Consider the following 23,294-nt stretch of genomic DNA (forward strand, 5'->3'; position numbering starts at 1 on the left):
GCAGAAAGATTTCCTGCACGCAATAGCACTTTACAGATTGAAACAATCTGCTCATTACTGCATTTATTATCTTGCCCTCCAAGTAAGAACACCAGTAGCTGTGCAGCCCCCTTAGGCACAAAACTTTTCTTCTCCTGATGGTTCTGCTATAGGCTATACCAGACTGGAACAGTTTTCAGGAACTGCATAGTCCAGCATGTCTGAATAGCCCACTGGGCTGGCTCAGAGCCACTTCCCAGCCAGACCTGACCACAGTTCCCTCTAAATATCCTATTCATGGTTGTGTCCCAGAAGCAACATGCTGGGAGAACTTGCCCAGCTCCATGGGTGCATGCTGTAGGGCCATAAAGAGAGGAGGAAAGACCTCAGGAAGGCCAGTGCAAGGCAGCATGCTCTGGATGGTTAGTAGCCCATGCACAGACCATGCAGCTGGAGGGAGAAAAGAGCTTCTGCATGTGACTGGGAAATGTTTTTATTACTATCCCAGGGCTTTAAGCAGTCTAATTTTTCAACCACAGATTAGGCTTCTATACAGCAGTGCTTGGCTCAAATTGAAAATCCATGTACCTTACGGCAGCCCAGAGAACAGCAGAAGATACAGAGCTCTTCATTTCTAGGTCACTGGCTTATATCAATTTTTCCTCAACTGTGACCAAAAAGTGCTAATTTAAAATAAACTCATGACCCTACTGTGAGTGGCAGAAATTGCACAACAATTAACCCAAACAAGTGCAGTTTATTTGGCAAGGTCAGCCAAGGCAGCCAAGCGCCCAAGTCATCTGTCCATACAAAATCAAGTCTAAGTCTGTGAAACAGATATTATTTATCCTCTTCAGAAATCTTCTCAATTTCAACTCGGGGCACAGAAGTTAGAATCAGATCAATAAGAAATCTCCTGTTTTATGTATAGACAATTTCTTCTTTAATCTCCATTACACAGTCACAGCTGGGAAAGTCATATAGTTGGGCAGCAAACATTTTTATCCACCAGCAAGATATTTAAAATTTTGGAGAAAACAACAGCCTTTCGTACCCTTTTTTTACATCCTAGGCCATCTACGTTATTAAACCAGAGCAGCCCTGGTTTGCACTCTGGCCCTGAGGGGACCTGGCGTGGCTCACCTGGCTGAGGCCCAGGCTCTGCTGGAGAACACGCCAACAGCGGACAGCAGGGTCAACGCACACGCTCTTGCCTTGGTGCCCTTGAATTTACTGGCCTCTACTAGGATACAATGTAAAACATTGGTTTTTCCTGCCTGTCTGACAGCTTTCCTGACAAAAGCTGGTTGCTGGAAGATGGTTCTTTCTCTCAGACCCTGGTGTCACTGTCAGCAATTAACCATTCAACTCCCAAAGTGAAGCAGGGTAATAATTTAGCATCCTCCTGGGGAGCACGGGGCCCGTTAGCTGTCCTTGGCCCGGGTTTTTACAATGCTGCGGTGCTAAGGCTGTCCTGGGCCAGAGCATGGAGCCGGCGTTTGTTACCACTTCAACTTTCCATTTTGAAACAGGAGGAAAACATCAAATCTCAGGAAACAATTATGAATAAAAAATGAGAAACCATCAATTTTAATGGATACAATGTATTGTTCTGGTAATATTGAAACAGTCTGGTTTCGATCTTACATTTGCAAAACAATTTCTTCTACTTGTTAACTAAACTTTGAAATCAAAAGTATTTCTGGGCTGAAAGACTGGAACTTTTCATTTAAAAACTGTCAAAATCAGACTTTTCAATATTTCAAAACTTATTGCTTTTTTAGACATTACATTCCTTAGAACCTACTCCTTACTGTCAAAAATTCAGTGAATCACTGCTTTTGGATGGCAGCAAAGGAAGAGAATTTTTTTTAAAAAAAATGCCCTGCCAGGTCTAATAAACTATTTTTCAGTCATTCATTGTCTTTTTCTTAAGTTCTGATTAATGCTGCAATGGATCCATCTCAAAAAGTCTGCATCAAAAGATGTGTCATTTATGTTCTGGGTTTTTTTGGTTTGGTTTTTTTTTTTTTTTTTGTGTGTGTGGTTGGTTGGTTTTTGTTTTTTTTTTCAAATGAGGCCATGGAAAGAATGGATTTTTTGGTACAATGCTACTAAAAGTCATATGCAAATAAAATAAATACTGGAAGTGCTCACATTAGCCAGTTTCCTCGATCCACTTAATAGTTGCTTTAGATAGACATTCAAATCCTTCACTCTCTTATGTTCAAGATCTGTCAAAGGTAAATGCCATGAGTGGGGAAACCTGCAAAAGAAGAATATTCGTAAATATAACTCTTGTACTGTATTTGATGAAAATATTTCCAGCTTTACTTAATAGAAGAAAGTTAACACTTTCTAAAAGGTTTTGTAGGTAGGGGAAGGTAGGGGAACAGTGTCCAGAAGACTGTTTACCCTTCTGACTCTAGTTCCTCTGATAATGTGCTGATATTCTGTTTCATATTATACTCTTTTCCTGTCTAAATACTTAAAAACATAATTAAAAAAAAAACACTAAAGGAGACTTACTTGCACTTTGTGGTATCTAAATACATCTAAAAAAAATGGTCCTTTATGCTCCCAGGAGAACATTAGCCTCCCCACGCTTTGCGCTGTGCAGAGCACAACAGATCCCTGATCTCAGCCCAGGGCTCATGCTATTCAAACTCTTACCACAGAATACTGAATATCAAAAGCTTAAAAAACAATGTAACATTTTATGAATATATAATTGCTTGCTTTTTTACCTCAGCTATTTAGACTGTATTTAGAGCTATTTAAGTTTTTCAGAGCAGGCCCCTGATCCCCTATGTAATTTCAGGCACTAGCAAAATAAAAGTAATATATGAAAACAAATGATGGTCATAATAACAATATCAATTCCCCAAAAAGCAATAACAATAATAATAGTAACGTTCTTGCTGAATTTTTATTAAGATGAATTTAATTTCAGTATAGTAAATAAACCACACATGCATAGAGCTGCCTTATGTAAATTTTCAAATGTTGTGGTGATTGAAAATGTCAAAACCCCACATAATGTTTTTCTTGAATCATCTTTGCATTTTAGAGACAACGCACATTAGATCAGTCAAAAGGTTAGATTTTTAACAATATACATAATCAATTTATATTAACCTTGCCCTGACAAGGACTATTTATCTCTCAGGGTGAAGCAGCATTAGAAAAGCTATCTGTGCTAAATTGCATGTAATGGTTTTGTGATATGGATTGCTAATATTTGGAATCATAATTAATATTACGCCTTATGTCCTCTAATCTATGTGATCTAGAAAGGTAGAAGTTTTGATCTGATTGTGTTTTGTATTACAACACCATCATTAATAGTTAACTGTGTCTTGCCTACAAACCTTTTTTTTCTCGTACAACCTTGTTTGTCCACTAGATCTCAAGAGATCTATGAAGGCTTCAGAGAAATGAATAAAGAGCCATCTAGCAGTGCAATACACTGAAAAGAGACACTTGGCTGGTCTTTTGAAAGGCGGCTGTGTAATACTGTGGGGAAGAATTCAGCACTGGTACAATTTAGTCTGCAATTAAAACAGCAAGGGACCAGGATGATAGCAGCATATTGTATGTATGTATGACCTTCTGATTATTTTTGCCTATAGCACTGTAAGATCTCAGGGCTCAGGCACTGTACAAATGAATAGTAAGAGGCAATTCTTGCCTTATGAAACTGCAGTGGCAGGACACATAATGAGGCAGGGGAGATGATATGACCCAGGATCATGACACATATGAGCTCCAGAGATAAAAATAGAGCCCAGGTCATTTGGCACACATAGATGGACTGTAAGTGTTCTGGGTTCCTCTGGGGCTCAAAAAGGACTTCTTTCAATAGATGGTAGGGAGGATCTGTTTGGAAGCAGCTTAAAATTAATTAGACTGCATAACACAAAGAGAGGACTCTGGCTGTAAAATGTAGGCCCTCAGAAGATACATCCTAAGACCAGTGGCCAAACAGAGGACAGAGAAACTGCTGAGTGTTAGCACCAGTAACTCTGCTGCAGGGAAGGACAACACAAACCTTGTGGTGGTGCTGAACAGTTCTTTAAATGATCTTCACGCTTTAGCTGAATTGCACCTATGGCTGAAACTGACTTCGTACTTGTGAACACACTTGTGTCAGAAAAGGTTAACTTCCCAAGCTCATTTTGAGCTTTGCATCTACCTTAAGTATATCAGAAAAATACAAACTTGCGCCACGCGCAGACATCCTGCATACCAGATTCCATTTCCTACTTACTAGCTTCAAGAGCAATCTGCATATATATTATGTCACTTAAATGCCTTGTTGAATCAAAAGATTTTTGTCCTTTTAAAACCCAATAATTAAACACAATTAACACTCTGTCTGAAACCAAATAAAAGGGAAGGTGCTAGAGTGCAAGGGCTTGCTTGGAGCAGCTATGCTTTGACTTATAAGTATGGGCTGAATGTTTAGATATCAATAGCAAAATTTCAGATGCTGAGAACTCTGAGATTTTGCCATTACTTTCTTGAAATATAGCCAGTATTTAGCACTTGTATGAAGTAGACTCATATTGCATAATTTCTTCCTAATGAGACAAGAATATATACAATTTCATGAATCAATATAAAGCAGTAACCAAGTCCTTTCTGTTAACATTTCCAATTATTCTAGTAATATTAGACATTTTACTTTTAAATCACATATTTTCAAACTGATTTTGTGGTTATATTATGGAACAAGGCTTTTTCCTTCCTTTGAAGCACCTGGCATCAACTTTGTAACACAGACAGGCTAATGGTCTGATATGGTATGGCAGTTTCAGTGATAACTTCCTATAAAGAAATAATTAGGTTTTTATTATTAGAATAAAATCTGGAACACATGAAAAGCCTCAAGCTGATGAAGTTCTGTTAGAAAAAAACCCAAAACTTTAACGTTAAAGAACAGACATATAAAGAAACATCATAAAATGAATTACTTCAACACAGTCTTGGGGAAAGATCATACACTGACAGGTTACTGCTGGGATTGAATTATGACAATAAAGCTCTGCACCTCTTAGACACAGCCTCAATATATGCAGATTAACTCTCTGTGAATTCTGGAACTCTTTTGCAGTGAAAATGTTGTGAAGGATTTTATTAAAGGTAGATTTATCTGAAAAATGGCTAGTACTATTTTTGAAATTCACTACAGGGTTTCTGAGGTCTATGTGTTTCTAAAAAGAAATATATTTTCCTTCAAAGGCCTCTGCTTACCACAGGAAAAAAATCATAAATAGGTACTTGTTAAATATTTTATTTTACAACCTAATAGCTTGCATGCAAATATCTCCAAATCAAAACCGTGATTCAAACACTTTAAGTGTTTAGTGAAATTCTGATTCTCACCAACTGCTGCAAATCAGTTCATGTGAGCCAGTCATAAGAAGTCAGACTGGAGTCAATGAAAATCCCTTCAGATAGGAGAAAGATTCTCTAGAATTAAGTAACTTAAAGCTGTTTAAATGAATGCCTCTCTCAAGCTTGGGGAACACAAAATTTGGGTCTGGAATTTGTGGACTTTATTTTTTAAGTCAAAACCACATTGTTTGCAGCTACTTACTTCAGGTCAAACCTCAAAGACCTTACTATTTTTCAAGCATATAACTTGATACTCAGCTTTGTTCAAATAAACCACTCGTCTTTTTTGGCCAGCTTTATGTTTAAATGTAGACTGAGCTTGAAAAGGGGCTTGCATCAGGGTAATTAGCATGACTGTAAGAGACAACTACTTTGTTCTCAATGGCGTATGCAGTATAATATATATGATATTTATTACAAAAGCCATTGAAAATCATTACATAAGGCAAAGCTGTTTTATATAACACAGAAATAAACCATGGGATTCACTGTCCCAGAAAACTGTGAAGAAATAAGATTCAGAATATGAAAAGCAGGAATAGGCATACACGTGGATTATAATTAATATTCAGAATTATTGCAAATAATGATAGCATATTTTTCAAGAGACATTAAACTGAATGATGCAAGGCACAAAATGTTGGGTTTTGGGGCCAGGATAGTACATAAGATTATTGCATATTTCTTATCTGGGCAGTATGTGCATCTTTATGTAAGAAGGTTTATCATGCCTGCCAGTGTCAGAGATTGGCTTGTTTCTGTTCTGACCCAGTGTGAACATTCCTATATTGCTTTACTATGTGGATTGTGCTACAAGATTTGATCAGTATCATGCAGAAAACAAAAACTATTAAAGGCCCTATTGTACTTTTAATGAAGTCAATACCACTTACCTTTTGATTTCAGGAATATGTGTCAGGCTCAAGCTGTTCCCCCCTTCTCCTCCCATTAAAAAAGGAACAATAATATATATAAAAGTTATACTGTCACAATAGTCTGTGATTCAGTTACTTCTGGGGCTGAATAGAAGGCTTGATAGAATATGTCACATTGCCTTTGTGTTTCTAAAAATATGTCTGCTGTACATTTTCTCACATTCTTATCTGTGCACAGAGAGAACCATTTAACAGCAGTATCACATTTGCTAATATGCTGCCTTACTCTGGGAGGGCATGTGATGGAAATTGCTTCTGGAGATGGCTGTGAAGTTTTGAGAACTGGTCAAATGATCTTTCCACGAAAGTGACCACATTGCAGGTTTGCACCACCTGGACCAAATATAGCTGTATTGAGGAAAAGGGAGAGGAAGAAAATTGTCAGAGAGGCACATAAAAAAAAAAATATGTACAAGTGAAAATATAACATGATTTTAACAAAGAAAAACCTTTCTTTAATGCAGTGCCAAGTGCCAGAGAATTCGGTTTGTAATTTAGAGTCTTTGCTGCACAGGAAGTTTTGTGCCTGGATAGCATGCAACTCAAATACTGAAAGATCACTGCAATGTGTGAAAACTAATAGTGCACCATTAAAGCATCATACAACAGCCTCCGATTTCTATTAGGCTTCCTAATTTTGCGCCATGCTTTCCTTCTGGATGCTTTAATTAGCTCTTGATTTATTTTTCACTATAGGGCATGAACTGTTTCCTTAATGGCTCTCTGCTAATAGCTGTCTGCCTGGTGTTCTTTCTCTCTGGCAGTTCATTGCTTATGGCACTGCTGTTCATCCTCTGATCCTTTTAATGTGGCACAAGCACATCTTCTATAAAGGAGGAGGCAGAGTATATAAGCTCACAGAAGAGTCATTAAAGATCAAGGCAAATGAGGGCAAGCAAAGAACATAATACATACAGAGTCAGTCTTTTTGTTGAATCCCAGAATGGTGGCTCTTGCGATAGACTTCTCTCCGTCCAGCATCATCCATTCTTGAGGGACAGACTCTGGAGCTGGAGGCTTTGCAAAGCCTGTCACTGACATCTGTGCAAACATGTGGATCAAGTTATTGAGTTTAACAGGAAAGCACTCCAAACTTTCCTTTATTTTCCTGAAGAACAAACAAACAAACAGAACATGTACTGTTTGTGCATCTGTTTTGTTTCCATTTCTTGATCTTTGGTTTCATGGATGCAAGAACCAAAAAAAACCCAGATTCTAAAACCCACGTCACACGAACACGTACTGCCCCCACACATCAGTTACTGCTATTTGTAGCAATACAGCATATCCAGCCCCTGAGTTCTACTGCTTAAAGGTGCACTCTTGACATGTAGCCTGTCTCATGGCTTAGTTTGGGTTAGTTACTCTTCATAAGCTGGATACCATCAGCCTTCAACAACAGACAACAGAGACAGAACATTTCCATGTGTGTTTTGAGGAATTCCGGGGTATAAGAAGTAGTCTTCACTTTGACAGGTAAGAGAGTGCCCTAGCACTTTCTTTTTGGTTACACTAAACTCACATCTCACATGGACTTACATGTGTTTGTGCCAGGCTACTGCATCCAATTTGTGATTTAGCTGTGTATAATGTGTTAATAAATCCTCTACCTGGTTCTTAAAACCTCTATCCCTGTGGAGCTGCTCAATGTGAAAAAAAGAAGAAATAAATTTTCTTCCTCTATCTCTCCCATCTCACCCCTGTGCAAGGGAAGCCAGAGCACACCTCTAATTTCCTAGAGTTTTAAGAGCCTTCATCAGAAAAAGCAAGATAGATTAAAAAAAATCCCCTAGATATACATGTAGATATGTACAGCAAACATGTTTTAACATCAAAGTGAACTCGACTTGAGAAATAACACTGCAAGATAATCACTGGTCTTTGAAGAGTAAGATGCAGTACTCATTAGAAAACATTTGCCTTCTTGAATTCAATTGCTGGTTAAGATCTATACAACTTGTGATGCCATATTTTTTTTTTTAATTTCCCTGCTTATTACTACAGCTCTCTGAAGATATTCTGGATAGATTTTGATGTTATAGAACAGCAATGCATTAGTTTCAGGCCGTATGGCAGCAAACCTCTACTAAATTGTCAGTGTTCATTTTCTTTTTTTTTTTTTTTTTCTGTTTTCTTTTTTTCCCCCAGTTTTAGACCATATCTAACTAGCTTATGAGGGCTTACAATACCCTTAACCACCTTCATCATCCCTGTTCAAAGCTGAGCAAATGCTTCACCTGTCTTTTAAAATTAAATTCTTATTCATGGGTTTCTGTGAGTGGGTTGGATTGCATACTGCAATCAATTGAAATCAATTCAATTCATTGCATTAGCCTAATTTTTGTGATCTGAGATGTTCCGGCTAAAGTCTGTAGCTTCACAGGTGCAACCATACCAAAAAGAACATTCTACCTGCTGATAGCTGCCCAGCTTGCCCTTCTCCCAAACCCCGGATTTTTTTCAAAATACTGTGTGAATTTATCATACAGCAATTAGGCATACTAAACTGAGGAAAGATTTATATGTTTTTCTTAATGTAATACAAGGAAAGGTATCTCTGAACTGATTCAGTTAATTATCTTAATTATTAATTACATTCTCCTGAAACAGATACATACGGAGTATTTAATAAATGACAGAAATTAACATTTAAATGGAAAACAAGAAAACAAATCTCATTTCAAACTATTAGTACAAAATCAATTTGGTGCTGATTAATTAGGTTGCATGTGGTGAACTTTCCCTTTTTAACTCCTCTGTATTTAATTTAATGCATAGTTTAAACACTTTCTAAATCACTGAGACATGATTTAGGTTATAGAATCTGTAACTGGGCCATATTATTGCAAAGCACTTAGGGAATTTGTGATATTACTAGAAGACTCATGTAAACTTTGCAGCTAAGTACAGTGCATTTTAATTTGCCTACTAGGCCCATAAACTAGTGTTAATCAGACATTATCACTATGCCGAACAGCCAGTCTCATAATACCTGCATTCCTTTCATGGGTTCATTAAGACTAAAATATTTTTAACACACAGATTGCTCATCACATACTTTAAAACTAAACAAAGACTTTTGTTGTCATTGTTGCAGATTTTCACTGTGAGTTATGTTAAATATAATCATGTAAATGTAAAAACAGATATTCTGTTTTATCTGTATGCAGTTCTCTCGGTTAAAATGGAAAACATGTCATGTTATCCACAAACAATTGAAAAGGCCTCTTCACTATTCTCATGACATCTCACAGTGCACCTTCACAGAAAGGTAGAACAACTCTGGTTACAGTTCTCTGCACTTTCTGTCAAGGACAAACTGGCTTAAGGAAGCCCTCATTCCCACAGCCTCCCCAAAACTGGTTCCTAACTATGTATAGAGCAGCAGGGTACATCAGAACCATATGTCTATCTTTTTTCTTTTTTTTTTTTTTTTCATTTTGCAGTTTATTTTTGGCATGCTTTAGTTCACCATTTTATCACGTTGTGTTATCTGGTTCCCCTTTCTGCTAGCATTTTTAAAGTTCATCCTAAGAATCAGTGCTGGAACTTTCCCCTTGAACTCTCCGAGATCCCCACACACCTTCTTTTCTCTGCAGCCACATTGTTTAGCCATAGGCAAAGAAGTAGGTAAGGTCATGGGTGTTCATTGCTGAGATCCTCTTGCTCCCTAGGCCATCACCGTCTTTGCTTGTGCCTAAAGCTGGCTCTGCCCTCACAAAGATGACAAAAAGTTTCTTATTTTTTTCTGTAGCCCTAGCTGCTCAGGGATTTAGTTCCTAATGGTCTACAGATGGGAAAACTGAGGTGACCTATATGAAGGGCATCAAAAGCACAGGTTAATCAGAAGAAAACAAGAAAACATCATTAGCTAGAGTAACATTAATTGTGGATCACAATATTGCTAACACAGTTTTCAGGCAGAAAAAATATTTTTTTCCACATGACAAGATCCGTTTACCACAGAGTTTGGTGTTTGACCTACTTCTCAGAAAAGTGAGTTAAATATCCAGGACTATTGAAAAGTAATGACTTTCTGCTTTCTACCTGCTGGACTGACTTTGAATTTGAGATTTGGCTCACAGTCTTCCTACAGAACTGTCAAATTATGGTAGCAGGTAAAATATGCACAGACTGGTTGGCTGCTTGTGTAAACAGAGATGGATGAAAGGATTGTCTAACATTTTCAAGAGTGACTAGTGATAGTTGGTGCCTTGATTTTTAAGAACTAGACATTTTGTGTGGGATAGGTATTCTGAGGGCTGGTGCTTAGATTTTTTGGATTTACCAACCTTTCTCCAGAGCCTTTTAAGAGCCCATACAGTCATTGTTGCTGACTAGTTATCCAGATCTTAGTCTTGGTATATATAATATTCACCCCAAATATCAGAATAATTTTCTTTATCATTCTTGATGACACCCTGCTTCTCATTTCCATCTAGGCCTGAAAATAATTTAGAGTATAATGAGCAAAATTTATTTTTATGGGATTTTCAGACATTAATGAACATAATGTTTCATTTATACCTAACTTCTCCATCCATGAATTTACCATTTCAAAACAAATTGAGTAGTAAAACTCTCCAACAGCTCTTAACAGAATTTTCCAGAACAGTACTGTTTTCAGGGACAGACCTTTTCTAATTTTCAGCAACATTTATTCATGGACAGTTGATATTCTTTTTGTGTACATCAGTGATAACCCTCAGCTTAATACCTTATTTCCCACTGTGATAATATACGGACAGTAACCGTATCCTTTTTTACCCCTTATTTTGCTAGGCTTTAAAATCCAGGTTTACTTTCAGATTAACTTTGATCCCATGGGTTGAGCACATCAGGTACTCTCCTGAAGTGCATCTTCCAGCCTAGTTTCCCTACTAGTCCTGCTATACGCCTCTCCCAGGACAGAGGGCAATCCTCACCCCAAGCTGGTGGCCTGTGGGGTTTGTACAACAGTATGAAAGCCTCACATGGCATCAATTCAAGGATGAAGTTTGACTTCCATTCCTTCGATGCACATATACCACAATCTTTACAAATTGCTTGAATGCTGCTGAAAGAAAGTTTAGCACTGTAGGTTTGTTTATGCCCTTTCAGAAGTCACCTTCTTTCACTGGGGTTTCAGCTGTTTGAGAGATTTCTGCTGGAATAGATGCAGCCACCTGAGAAACAGGGATCAGCTGATCAGTTAGAGAGTAGCATCATGTTTTGAAAGGAGTTACTGTGAATTGTCCAGTTCTGCAGCTGGTTGGGGGTGGATATGCTTGACCTAGGCATTGACAGGCCAGGCACCTAACAAATGATTCTGTTAATAAATAAGTAAAGATGCCAGCTGACCTAAGAGGCACCCCGTCAGTTAGGCTGCTGAAGATATGCAATGGTGTTTCTGATCCACTGTGCATCTCCTGTTCACGGTTTTCTATGAATGGGTTAGATTGCATACTGCAATCAGTTGAAATGAACTCCATTCATTGCATGAGGCTAACTTTAATCCCTTAAAAATAATTTCAAATATACCTCCCCTTGCAGGCCCTTTAAAAATGTCAGGCAGCATGACACACCATGCTGAACGTTTGAGGACATCTGCAGAAAACCAAATGGGAAATTTATATCCAGAGGTAAGATGGGTTTCCAGCTTCTGGTAAATCTGTGTTGTTAGGGGAAGAGGAAAGGAGGGAGGGGAAAGGATCAAATTGAGTTTCAAGGATCAAACTGAGTTCAGGGCAGATGCTGGAGAGACAACAATGTTTCATTTGGCACTAGGTGCACAGAACTGACAAGGAAACACAGAAACTCTTGTTTAACTCTCAATTGGTGCATTGTATATCCATGATCTGAGGGTGCGACCTTCCAGAAGGCTGTAAACTGTGAGGCTTAACACTGCCGCCCATCAGCTCTTAACAGTGAGCTGACCCAATGTGAGAAGAATACAGCACACAAATGAGACCACAGGTTGTTGAACATGTCTTAAATCAAGAATGAGAGCAAAGGAATTTGGTAAAACACAGGACACTTTATGATCCTGAAAGGGGTCAATACATTACTGTCCAAACTCTGCTAGCATTATTCTGTTGGCTAAAAAGGTGACGGCAAAGAACAAATCAACATTGTTTTGCCAGGAATATTTGTGACATCGTTCATCATTTTGTGTTGTTTTTAAACAACAGTAGAGGCAATGTCATTATTATTACTCAAACCAAACTCAGACAATTGCTAAAAGCAACCTATTTCTGCAGAAACAGAGAGAAATACTGTTCTGTTTCCACTAGCAGAAGATTGAGGTTTTCAGAGATGCATTATATGATTGAATCTGAAACATTACAATAACTACCTTGTACTTAGAACAAAAAATAACTTTCTGTTGGCAGTGTTTAACATTCCAATGACCACACTCCTTGTCTAGAAAAGAATTCTTTAAAAAACAATAAAGTGCTTTTGGAAGTAATTACGGAGAAAAAAGAGCTATGAATTGCGAAGGATTTGAGAGCTACTGGAAGTTATGCTAATATTCAGGACTTGCAATTTCCTTGGCTTTCTAAGGACAGCTTGAAAACTAGATACAGGAGTATGCTACAGAGTGACCATGAGAAGTGTGTAACTGGATTTTTTATCACCTGAACATTGTATATAACAAGGAGGTAGGGAAGAAATTTTTTGAAGGACAGGAATAGAGATGATGTAGGTAATCCAAAGCTCACAAAAACCTCAGTATATTAACATTCCTGAGGGCAGGTTGGAAAATGCTTATACAGGGGTGTAAGTAAAAAGCTCCAAGAGAAATGAGATTCATGGAAATTCATAGGTAATGATCAGAGACTTTCGTCATGCAAATAAGCATATGTAATATAAATATAACCTACGAGTATTAAAAAAAAACCCAAAAAATACACTCTAGTAATATTTGACTTTCTGTGTGATGCAATGATGTCTATGGATATCAACAAATTTACACTTCAGCATTTTGAAGGAAATTGGAAAAACAGCTCTGAAGTTCAAAAAAACATTTTAGCAGAAAATACAGCTTCAGATAAGAACAGAGCCCACAGCAGTGTACAGATCTGAACTGTGATGCTAATTTTGTTGGTAAGCAAGACTTGAACTGCATTTCCACTCTGAAGACCTTCAGTTCCTTAACGCCAACCCTAACAAGAAATCTAAAGGGAAGGAGGATATGATGGCGTCTGAGTCCTAGCTGTAGTCTCTCTGGGCTGAACAGGATTTCCTAACCCTAATACAAACCTCTACCAGGCAATCAAGCGTACCAACTTTTCTTACTTCCAAAACAGTGTTAAGCCACATCTACCTAATGTCAGCTGTTCTTTCACATGCTTTGGCTGAGAAGGACTGCAGGTGAGTTCTTACTCTGAAGTCCCTCACTCCCTTCCACCCTAACCCTCAACACTCAGCCCTCACCACAACCACTTCACGCAGCAACAAGAGAGTAGAGCCCCAGCTCTGTCTGGAACCCAGCCTTTATCCTTTGTCTTCCAGCTAAGCAAGATGACAGTGACATTAACCCTAACCACAACCTTAGTCCTGCCAAACTGAAAAGCATACTGACCCTTTCCACCTCCAGAAGAGCCTGGGCATTAGCTCTGAGCTTTGTATGACACTAACACAATTTTCACTTTGAAGACTCACATTATTGTATTTGTTATGTATATCTTAGCCTTTTTTCACTAATTAAATGAAGGTTGGTTTTTTTTACCCGTGAGAGACAAACACAACCATCCAAATTATCTGACAGAATCCAGAGGTTTAGAGTTTAGTAGAAATGGCATGTTTCCTATTTGAGTGGAAATAAAAGTCTGTAATTTGGGAATATGTAAAATTTTAAAGGAAAGGATAAGACAGAAGTTGATGGTAAATGTGATTTCGTCATTAATTTTTAAATAAAACAATCTTGCTAATGGGCAAGAGTGAAAGCATATGAAAAATCAAGTGTTAAAGGAGAAGGAACTCAGTGCTCGGCTGAGCAGTAATAGAAAAATACTGTGAAGTAATAGGAAAATAGTTTTGTTTAAGAAATTCCTCTCTTTCTCTTTAAAGAAGGCTCTTCCTTAAATGCTCTAGGTCTCTGTTCCAGCCTTCTCTGAACCTGCTGCCTCAGCTTCCAATTCTAATACACGAAAAGTAGACATATAAACAGAATGATTCAAATTGCCCCAAATCTTCATATTGCCTTCTGTAATAGTAATGAGACTAGCTCAGCTGCTCCAGTTCAACCTTTCACCACCTTTGTTCATTGCAATGTGCCCTCCCGGCTGTACTGACGGGTAGGGGGACCGCTCTTGCCTAAAGGCAGTTTGCACCCTGCAGAGAACTGTGCTGCCTTATGGAGTGTCCTTTTTGGGCTCTGAATTTGAAAGGAGCCCTTCACTCAGAGGCCAGTGCTATGACCTGGGTATGTGCCCTGCACTTGCACCAGAGGAGGAGGTTAGAAGAATCTGGCTTGCTTTGCGTGTTTACTTGGTGTTCAGGGTACATGAATTCAAAGACTGTCCTTGGGAAACAACAGTGCTGCACAGGATAGGGTCTGACAGGGAGATTTTTTCTCGTACTATGCCTAGAATGGGAAAGTGAGTTTCCAAATTAAGTCTCCACTGGCCTCATCTAGACAACATCTCATCAACAGCTGGAATTATATGTAATGCAGAATCTTGATCTGAAAGATCAAGACAGAGGTCTTCAAACTTTTTATACATGTCATCTGCAGCTCCTCATCAATAATCCCCAGTTACTATCATAAGCAAATGAAAGATTTCATTATCCTAACTAAAATCAAGATTTAATCTTACCTATATTCACACACAATGTTTTTCAATGATAGGTCTGTTAAGCACTTAAAAGGAAGGATCAGTACCATTTTGCAGATGGGGAAACTATGGCTAGCAGAGGGAAAGTAACTTGCCTGAGGCAACACAGAAGGCAAAAAGAAGAACAGAAAAGGGACTAAATTCAGGAATTTCAGGTCCTCACTCAGTCCATTAACAAGCTGAACCTTTTTATGCAGTTCGAATCCTGTTGCATGTAGCTGCTGCATTTAAAAAACTAGAGGAAAGCTGACTGGATATAAGCCAGAATGATTTCACCATGAAAGCAGAAGAAACCTCTTGGTGCTGAGTAAATGACTTGTTACAAGCATACCACAAATGAACAAGTGTTTCTTCCAGAAATCCGAGGAGATTGGTTATAACATGCATAAGGAATGGACCTTTTAAAAATTAAACATGTGAATACTGATTATCCTTTTGTGTAATTTCACTGTTTACAACTTCTTAACGTAACAGAAAAAACTGGTGGTTGTTTGGGGTTTTTTTTGTTGTTGTTGTGGTGGTTTTTTTTTTTGTTTGTTTGGTTTTTTTGGTTTTGTTTTGTTGTTTGGTCCTGTTTTGGTTGGGGTTTTTTGTTGTTATTTTTTTTTAATTTGACAATTTTGCTTTGTGCCTGAAGGAGATAAAGTTTCTGGATTACATTCTGGTTTTACCTTGTAAAGTAGCTTGTAGCCTGGAGGTCTGAGTCCTGAGGACGGAGATTATCATACACATACTTCAGATCCTGAATGCTGTTTAGCTCAGGTAATCCTGCATGCAGCATCTTAAAGTAAAGAAATATCATTAGTCCATGGTTCCATTGAAAAGAAATTTAAATGGAATAGAGCTAACTGAGGAAAGAAAGGTTTTACACTACAAAGTCTTGTAAAACACAAAGTTTTGTGATCTGAAAAGTGGTTCTTGATGCCAGAGTAATGCCTGGAACACTAAAGTGAATCTATTGCATTGTAAATCTTCCCAGTGAGGTACCAGAAAGAGGCATGGGTCAAAATCACCAATCCATTTTAATTATGTATTTTCTCTTTGGATATTGTAATCTTAATGTGTATATTGCTAAGCTTCCTTCATAGCTTTCTAACAGTGATAAAACGAAGGTAACCAAATTCTGCTACCTGAACAATAGTAACCACATTCTATTATGCTCACTGTATTATCCTAGTCCTAATCCAATTTAGTGCAACATCACCTCCTCATTTGTAAATACTGATTCCTCCACTATTGCTCTGGACTCCTCCTGCAAAGAGATCATAGATTCACTTCCTTTACAGTCAATGCAGAAGAAAAGTTCCTTTAGGCATCGATTCTTAGTGGGACCCCTGACTTGGGCACTGAAAACTGCCCACTTGGGCACTGATACTGGAGGGTATCATTCTCCATCGATGAGGGTTGGAGCTGTTCTAGTTAGTTGGCCAAGTTAGGTTCAAAAGACAAATAATGCAAATATTCCCCTTGCAAAGTAGCAACACAAGTAAGGTAGACAACTGAGTGTGTCCAATTGCCCATACAGCTCTCTCCAGGCATCTTAAAATGTCAACAACAAAAATAATTTTTACTCATTTCAAAACGTACTGACTTTTCTCAACAGTTACAGTCAGTTGAGAGTGTTGCTTTGTGTGTAATGGGGAAAAAATTACTCCCTCACATTGCTCTGTATATGAATTTGCAGTCACTACTCTGCGTTCTTCATTGATATTTATGTCTAGCTCCGACAGAAAGACCAACTAAGTTTTGCAAGTAGCAGCAAAGTAAAAAGGAAGCACTGCTTTTGTTTTAAGGTTTGGTTGAGAGACTAATAAAACAAGGGGAAAAGATTTGGAGGAGGATTGTCTTTATTCCTTCAAACCTTCTCAACAGTTTTATTTTCTTTTTGGAATTGTGAGGGAAATCTTGCTTCATATCAGACCCAAACTGTATTACCACTGGACAGTTAGATTGCTGTCTCACAGAGTTTTGGCTAGCAAGGAGCAGAGGCAGAAAGCTCAATGAGGTGCATTTAAGGGAGCTCATAGCAGGGACAATAACAAAATTCAGCACTAAATGACACACATTGCTGTTCATCTGTATGCCTTAAACCCTTTTATATGAGATGATATAAAAGATGATAACAATTCCTGTCCCCTTTAAAAAAAACAAAAAAAGAAAAGTTGTTGCATAGGCAAATTAAGCTTCTTGCGCTGCATTAGAAAAGGGAACAATACCAGAAACAAACATAATCTGAATGATCTGTAGTGCAACTGAAAAACAGGATTTCTTTAAGTTCTCTGCATTGTAGAAGGTAGAAAACCATTTGCTGAAACAAAACAAAACAAAAAAAGTCTTTATGTTGGCAGTACCTACACTGTACTTTGCTGGCTGTAGGGGGGACCTATAGGCTTATTATACTGTTTCATCCCTTTTGCTCTGTATAGCACATCTTTCATGTTTCCAGTCCCCTGATGGAGGAGGCTTCTGAATGCTGTGGCTAGTGATACTAGATGCTAATTAGACAAGACATGGAACAACTGTTCAGAAAATAACTACAGGTATCCTAGGGCAACTCAAATGTCACTAGATGCCTAAGTTTAAGTGCCTGCATTGTGCCCCTCGTTTGGCCACACATACGTCTTGACCTACCACACTTAGTTATTCCAGGCTTTCTGACTCACTGAGTGGAGCTGCCTACACTCTCCTTGGGCCTGGATTCAGAGCTAGTGTGTGATGCTCAGCCCACCATCCCATGAAAAATGAATAGTCCTGGCACGTACTTTCCATGTGTAATACCTCCAAAATGGGGGTGTTCCCTCGTCCTCTTTTCCCATATGGTGTTTCTTAGTTTAGAACAGTGAAATTACTTGTATGGGGACACAGCATTCTTGAGTCTTAGATCTGCTCTGTCTAGGTACTGTCTCCTGTTTTATACTATTAGGTCTGCCTGTTTCTTGTCAAAATAGAGGCAAGTGTGCCAATTATTTGCTGTCTAATGTCACCTCTAAGCCCCTTTTAATAATTTTCTACCTGAATAATCTTAATAACAGTAATGGATTTTGCATTTCTTTAAACTAGTCAAAAAGTATTTGTGTCCTGTGATCACCCACTTGATCACAGTTCACATCAAATCTTTAATGAGAGCGAAGCTGATGAACTACCGGCTTTTATGCAGCTGAACTCTGCCAGCAGACTCTTGGGTCTCCCATGGATGTTTCTGCTTTTGAAAGTGATGGAAACTTCATGGATTATTTCTTACTCCCTGTAGCAAATGTCACTACAGCTCTAGAAACATGCTGCTCACTACCAAGGAAAAGGTTTAATTCCTAAACTGGGCCAAAACCCCTAAATAGTTCATAATCATGGTTTTCTAGAAACCACTAATAGTTACTGACTGTCCAGAGCACAGTTTACCACTCCTGTGAAGTACTGTACTGTAACATCTCCAAAAATAGAATGTGGGAGGGGAAGGAAAGATTAATGATGCAGACTTCCAGACAGTGAGAGAAATCTTAGATTGTCAGTGATTCAAATAAGCAGTGCTTAGTTTATCTTGCCCCGTCATGACAGTATCTGATATTCTGCATGGAAATAAGAAAAGCAGAACTTCACAGTCTGTCTACTTTTCTAGAAATGACCCACGCAACTAAACCGCTTTGATACTTAAAATTTCTGATCAACACCCCATTTCAAGTACAGAACGAAACTCACCTTTCCAAACATCACTGGCAAAAACAAGGCGTTCAGCAAACTTGTCTGGTTTGTTTAATTTCCTTTGGTATGAAGTGCTCATTGATGGGGTGTGAGTATGCTGCCAGTTATTTTTCAATGATGAAATGCAACACAATTGTCTAAACTGCAGCCCACTGACAAATATTAAAACAGATCTTCATGTTGACTTTTAGTTCAGCACTATTACCTCTCCTTAAAGATCATCAGAAACAAAAGATGCAGCATATCCTGAATATAGAAAAACCTGAGCCATATCCAGGCAGAGGTAGCTAGTTATTTCAGACCTCCTGCCAGGAACATTTTCTTAACAGTCTCTCTCTATATTATTCCAGAGTAATCTAACATTATCTCTGCTGCTTGCAGAAAAAGGAACTGCACTGGGGACAAGGAGGTGGGCAGAAGATGTAGCTATATTTGCAGTATGCAGTTTTAGGCAACCTGTTCAGAAATGGAGGGATTATTGCTGTGTGTGAGAGAGTAGGAGTGCTCTTGAGTTTTCTGGAGGCTCTTTAACTTCATATCTCCCACAGCTGCACTCTGCACTGCTTTCAGTGCAAAATTATGCTTTATGACAGGAATGCAGTTTTGCTACACATTTGTGACTACTTAAAAACAGGGTTGAGATCTGGGACAATCCTTCCTGCTCCGTATTGGGAAATCACTCACTGAATCACTGCATCAGAATCCATGGGCAAGACAGAAGAAACAAGATGAACAAATCCTTGCCATTTCTCCCCTCCTCATTGCAGAAGTCGCAGATGATAAAATAGTGTTTACTGAGCAACTTTTTTGCTGTACCTCAGCTTCAGCATGGGTCCCCTTTAGAAGGTTGTGTAGATTTTTCATGCACAGGCCAGTCACCTAGGTTTTGTGTGGGGCCATGTACATAACTTTTGGATTAATATCTTAGCCAAGCAACTTAGTAAATATTAGTTAATTTGATATTCTTACTCTACTGCAAAGGGGAAAATCACTAACCTTTCACACACAAGTAAATAGAGGCATAAAGCAGTTATGGAATCTGCCACAGCACATAAATCGGTAGAAATACTTAAATAAAATAGGGATAAAAGCTCCTAGAAGTCTTAAAATCCTGTACAAAAGGATTATTAAACCTGTGTCAATGTAGGTATTGCTCTTTCTTTCCTGTGTTCTCATTCCTAAGAAGGGAGTGTGGAAATGTGCAGAAAAACATTCTAATGGCATCATTGTTAGCTGCAGTGCTGCTAGGTACCCTCATATCACCCACTCTGTGAAATATTCAGTTCACTTCGCCTTGCTGTAAACATGAACAGGACTGGTAAATGATTTCTTCAAGACCTAGAAAAAGGTCTGAGTGAAATTCCTGAATGTGAAACATACCCAGCTTCTTTTGCAGTTTTCTGATATTTTGTAAAAAAGAATGCATTAAAAAAAAAGGGAAAAAAACCCAAAACCCAAAAAGCAGCTTAGCTTTTCTTTTCTCAGAAATTAGTACTGCAACTGGACAGTTTCTGTGCACAGGAAGTGCCAGCACGAACATTTCCAGCAGTGCCCCTGATACCTCTTCAAATCACAGCGCTATTGGAGGCAGCAGAGAAGTGGTAAAAGGGAAGAGGACACCAGAGGAAATTGCTTTTTGGTTTCTTCCTCAAGTTGCTTACCATCTCCAGCAGGTTCAAGAGTAACTGGCTGTGTTTCCTGACTATATTGTAAGCTCGACAACAAAGCTCCACAAACTCTTGAAAACGCTGTGGGTTTTTTCCACCTTCTGTGATGAAATACTCCATCTCTGATGTGAAGATGAAGGGAGCTCGGTCCCTGGAAAAGAGAACAATTACCTGAGATATTTAACCGAAAATAGCTAATCATGCAAGACAGTTAATATTTGTAACACATTTTTCACATTTGTTTTTCCAGTATTACATTCCTCATTATTTCATCTCTCCCTTCCTCACTGGGGACAGCTCTCTTGCTCTGCCTGGTGTCACTGACTAATTGGGGCAGAGACAGGTTTCACAGCAAGAGTGTCATAGTGAGAAATCCAACAACTGAACAAACTTGGAGCTTACGTGTTTTCTTCTGGCTCCTGTTTGCTTTTCTTTCCAAACTCTCATTGCTTTAATTTCTCTACTCCAACCCAAAAGTGAACCTGGACACAAGTTATCTCCTCCTACTGAAATGTTTAAAAGTTGTTCTCTAAGAGGATGGGATATAAATATCAACTCCCTACTAGGCAAGAAGTGAATTTAAGAAAGAAACCTACAACTCCACAATCCAAAAGCAAGGAAAAAAAAAAACCAAAAAAACCAAACCAAAACCAACAACCACCAACTTATGAAGCAATCATTAAATAGACACCATTATGAAGGAATGTTTCTGGCCCAGCTTACAGCAGAATAAACCTTAAAACATTTTCGTTTATGTACAGTTACTCTGTATTCACACTAGAGTAAATGAGGTGCAGAATCTGACAGCATGTCTTGACTTTTTTTCTCCTTACTAGCAGAGTTGGTGGCTATGGAATTCTATTGCAGAAGAAAACAGATTAGCTAGGCTTCTTCTAACAGTCCTATAATTTGATAGTTTCAGAAAGGCCTGGTATGCTCCATCTTCACAGAGACAAAACTACTGCAGTGATTTACTATTCACAACTGTGTACACAGATGCATGTAAACAGATTAGAGGGCTATATTCCAAGGAAATATATGCTGTGTGTTAACCTTTATATTCAAAATTAACTTGGATAAACTAAATATTCTTGGGAAGCTTGAATGCAGAAAAAAAAATGAAGATCTTTTTCTTGCTAAAGCCACAAATGTGGGCTTGAGTCTAAACCCACTCTCCTTGCTGATTCATTCATAAATGAGACAGTTTCCTTAGGAGTTTTCCTCATTTTCCCATGAAGACACCAGTCTTGTATTATCATAGAAAGAGGGTCAAATTGCAGTGATATTCTAGGCTGCAGCTGGAAGTCTTAGTCACCATAAATGTTCAGGCAGCCTTACCATTCTTATGTTTGGAAATTCTTCCTGTTTTACATTGAAGCTAACTTTAAAAACAGACCTCCCATGGGTGTTACTCATCTCAAAACACCCAGGCCATTAAGGTGTTTGTCTTGGTTTTTTAAAAATATACATTTAATTTCAGCTAGGTAGTACTAGGAATGATGAAGGTCCACAATAGTAATCCTTTCCTTCCATGTTTTTCTGTATTATGCAAGTTCATAGTGTGACAGTCATTACAGTATGACTATTACATAATTATTGTATGTTTTGTGCTGTAGCTCTCAGAGAATTATAAACCTGTGTCTATTACGGATTTTAGAGAGCAAGATTTTCCCAGAACCTTCTTTTTCTTTCTTCCTTTTTTCCTTTCTTCCTCTCTCTCTCTTTCTTTCTTTCATTCATTCTTTCATCTTTTAGCTTATCTTTTGTTTAGCGGTGGTATTTAAAATAGACATTAACTATTAAATAAATTTATAAAATTAGGGTCATGGAAGTCAATTTGTTGAAACCAACCAGAAAGAGAGGTAGATCCACCAAATTAGCAACATTAAATTTTCTCTTCTCTGTGGACAGAAGTCCAATCTAAATCCTGATTTGAAAGCATTTTAACATCTTGAGAATGTATAAAACCCAAACCTGTTTCTCATCTGCACTTATGTTTGGGGCTAAAATATTCCAAGTCAAAACTATTGCTGTGAAGGTTCCTATATGATGTATTTTGTTCAAAATTAATATTTGATTTCTGATGCCCATTTGCATCAAGAGACACAATTGCACAGTGAAAACATAGTTCCTTCTGAGTTGGTCCAAGTCTCCCACATTAAGCTACTTGAGCTGAAAACAGATACTGCGATCAGAAATTACTTTACTGGAAGAAACATGGTGTTTAACATTGTTGGGTTGGGCTGTGGGCCAATTTCCACATAATGCAATGAATGCAATGTTAGTCAATTCTTTTACTACTGTTGCTAAAGGATCCATTTGAAAATGTAATTGATATTTTATTATCTACATTATTTATAAGTTTACTTGCAAGATGTTTTAAAGCAGTTTTACAAGGTTCTTAAATTTTCTTAGTATCATTTCTTTCTTCTGAGATGGTAGACCTATCCTCCATTGTTAACCTGCAAAATACGATGTAGAAATTTGCTTTCCCTGTTTTTTCTCAAGGTCTTGTGATATCAAAGCCTCTCCCATGAAGTGACCCCTGCAATCAGTCAGATGCTGAAGCTACATTCCTGCATGTGTCTAGGTGAGCTGGTTGCTCATAAAGGGAACACTTTGCAACTGAAATTTAAAAAAAAAAAAAAAACCAAAAACATAAAATCAACTTAGTAAGAAGACAAGACCTGCTAGAAGGAAAAACACACCCATTACGATAATATTAAAAAGCAAAGTTTCAGGGGGAGGAGATGCTTACTCACTGAAGAGTACATAAAGGATTCTGAAAAACCAATTGA

The 23,294-nt window shown here is 38.1% G+C and overlaps 1 protein-coding gene across 1 annotated transcript in view; it reads right to left on the reverse strand.

Annotated features, from left to right (window-relative positions):
* The window catches only part of PIK3C2G (phosphatidylinositol-4-phosphate 3-kinase catalytic subunit type 2 gamma), a 208,027-nt gene that overhangs the window by 36,341 nt on the left and 148,392 nt on the right, over positions 1-23,294 (reverse strand). The window contains 5 exon segments of the mRNA XM_040596857.1: positions 2,137-2,245; positions 6,541-6,662; positions 7,230-7,422; positions 15,805-15,914; positions 20,491-20,647. Of these exon segments, the coding sequence (XP_040452791.1) occupies positions 2,137-2,245; positions 6,541-6,662; positions 7,230-7,422; positions 15,805-15,914; positions 20,491-20,647 (691 nt within the window).

This window comes from Falco naumanni, chromosome 5 (genome assembly GCF_017639655.2).
Source record: "Falco naumanni isolate bFalNau1 chromosome 5, bFalNau1.pat, whole genome shotgun sequence".
NCBI classification, from domain to species: Eukaryota; Metazoa; Chordata; class Aves; order Falconiformes; family Falconidae; genus Falco; species Falco naumanni.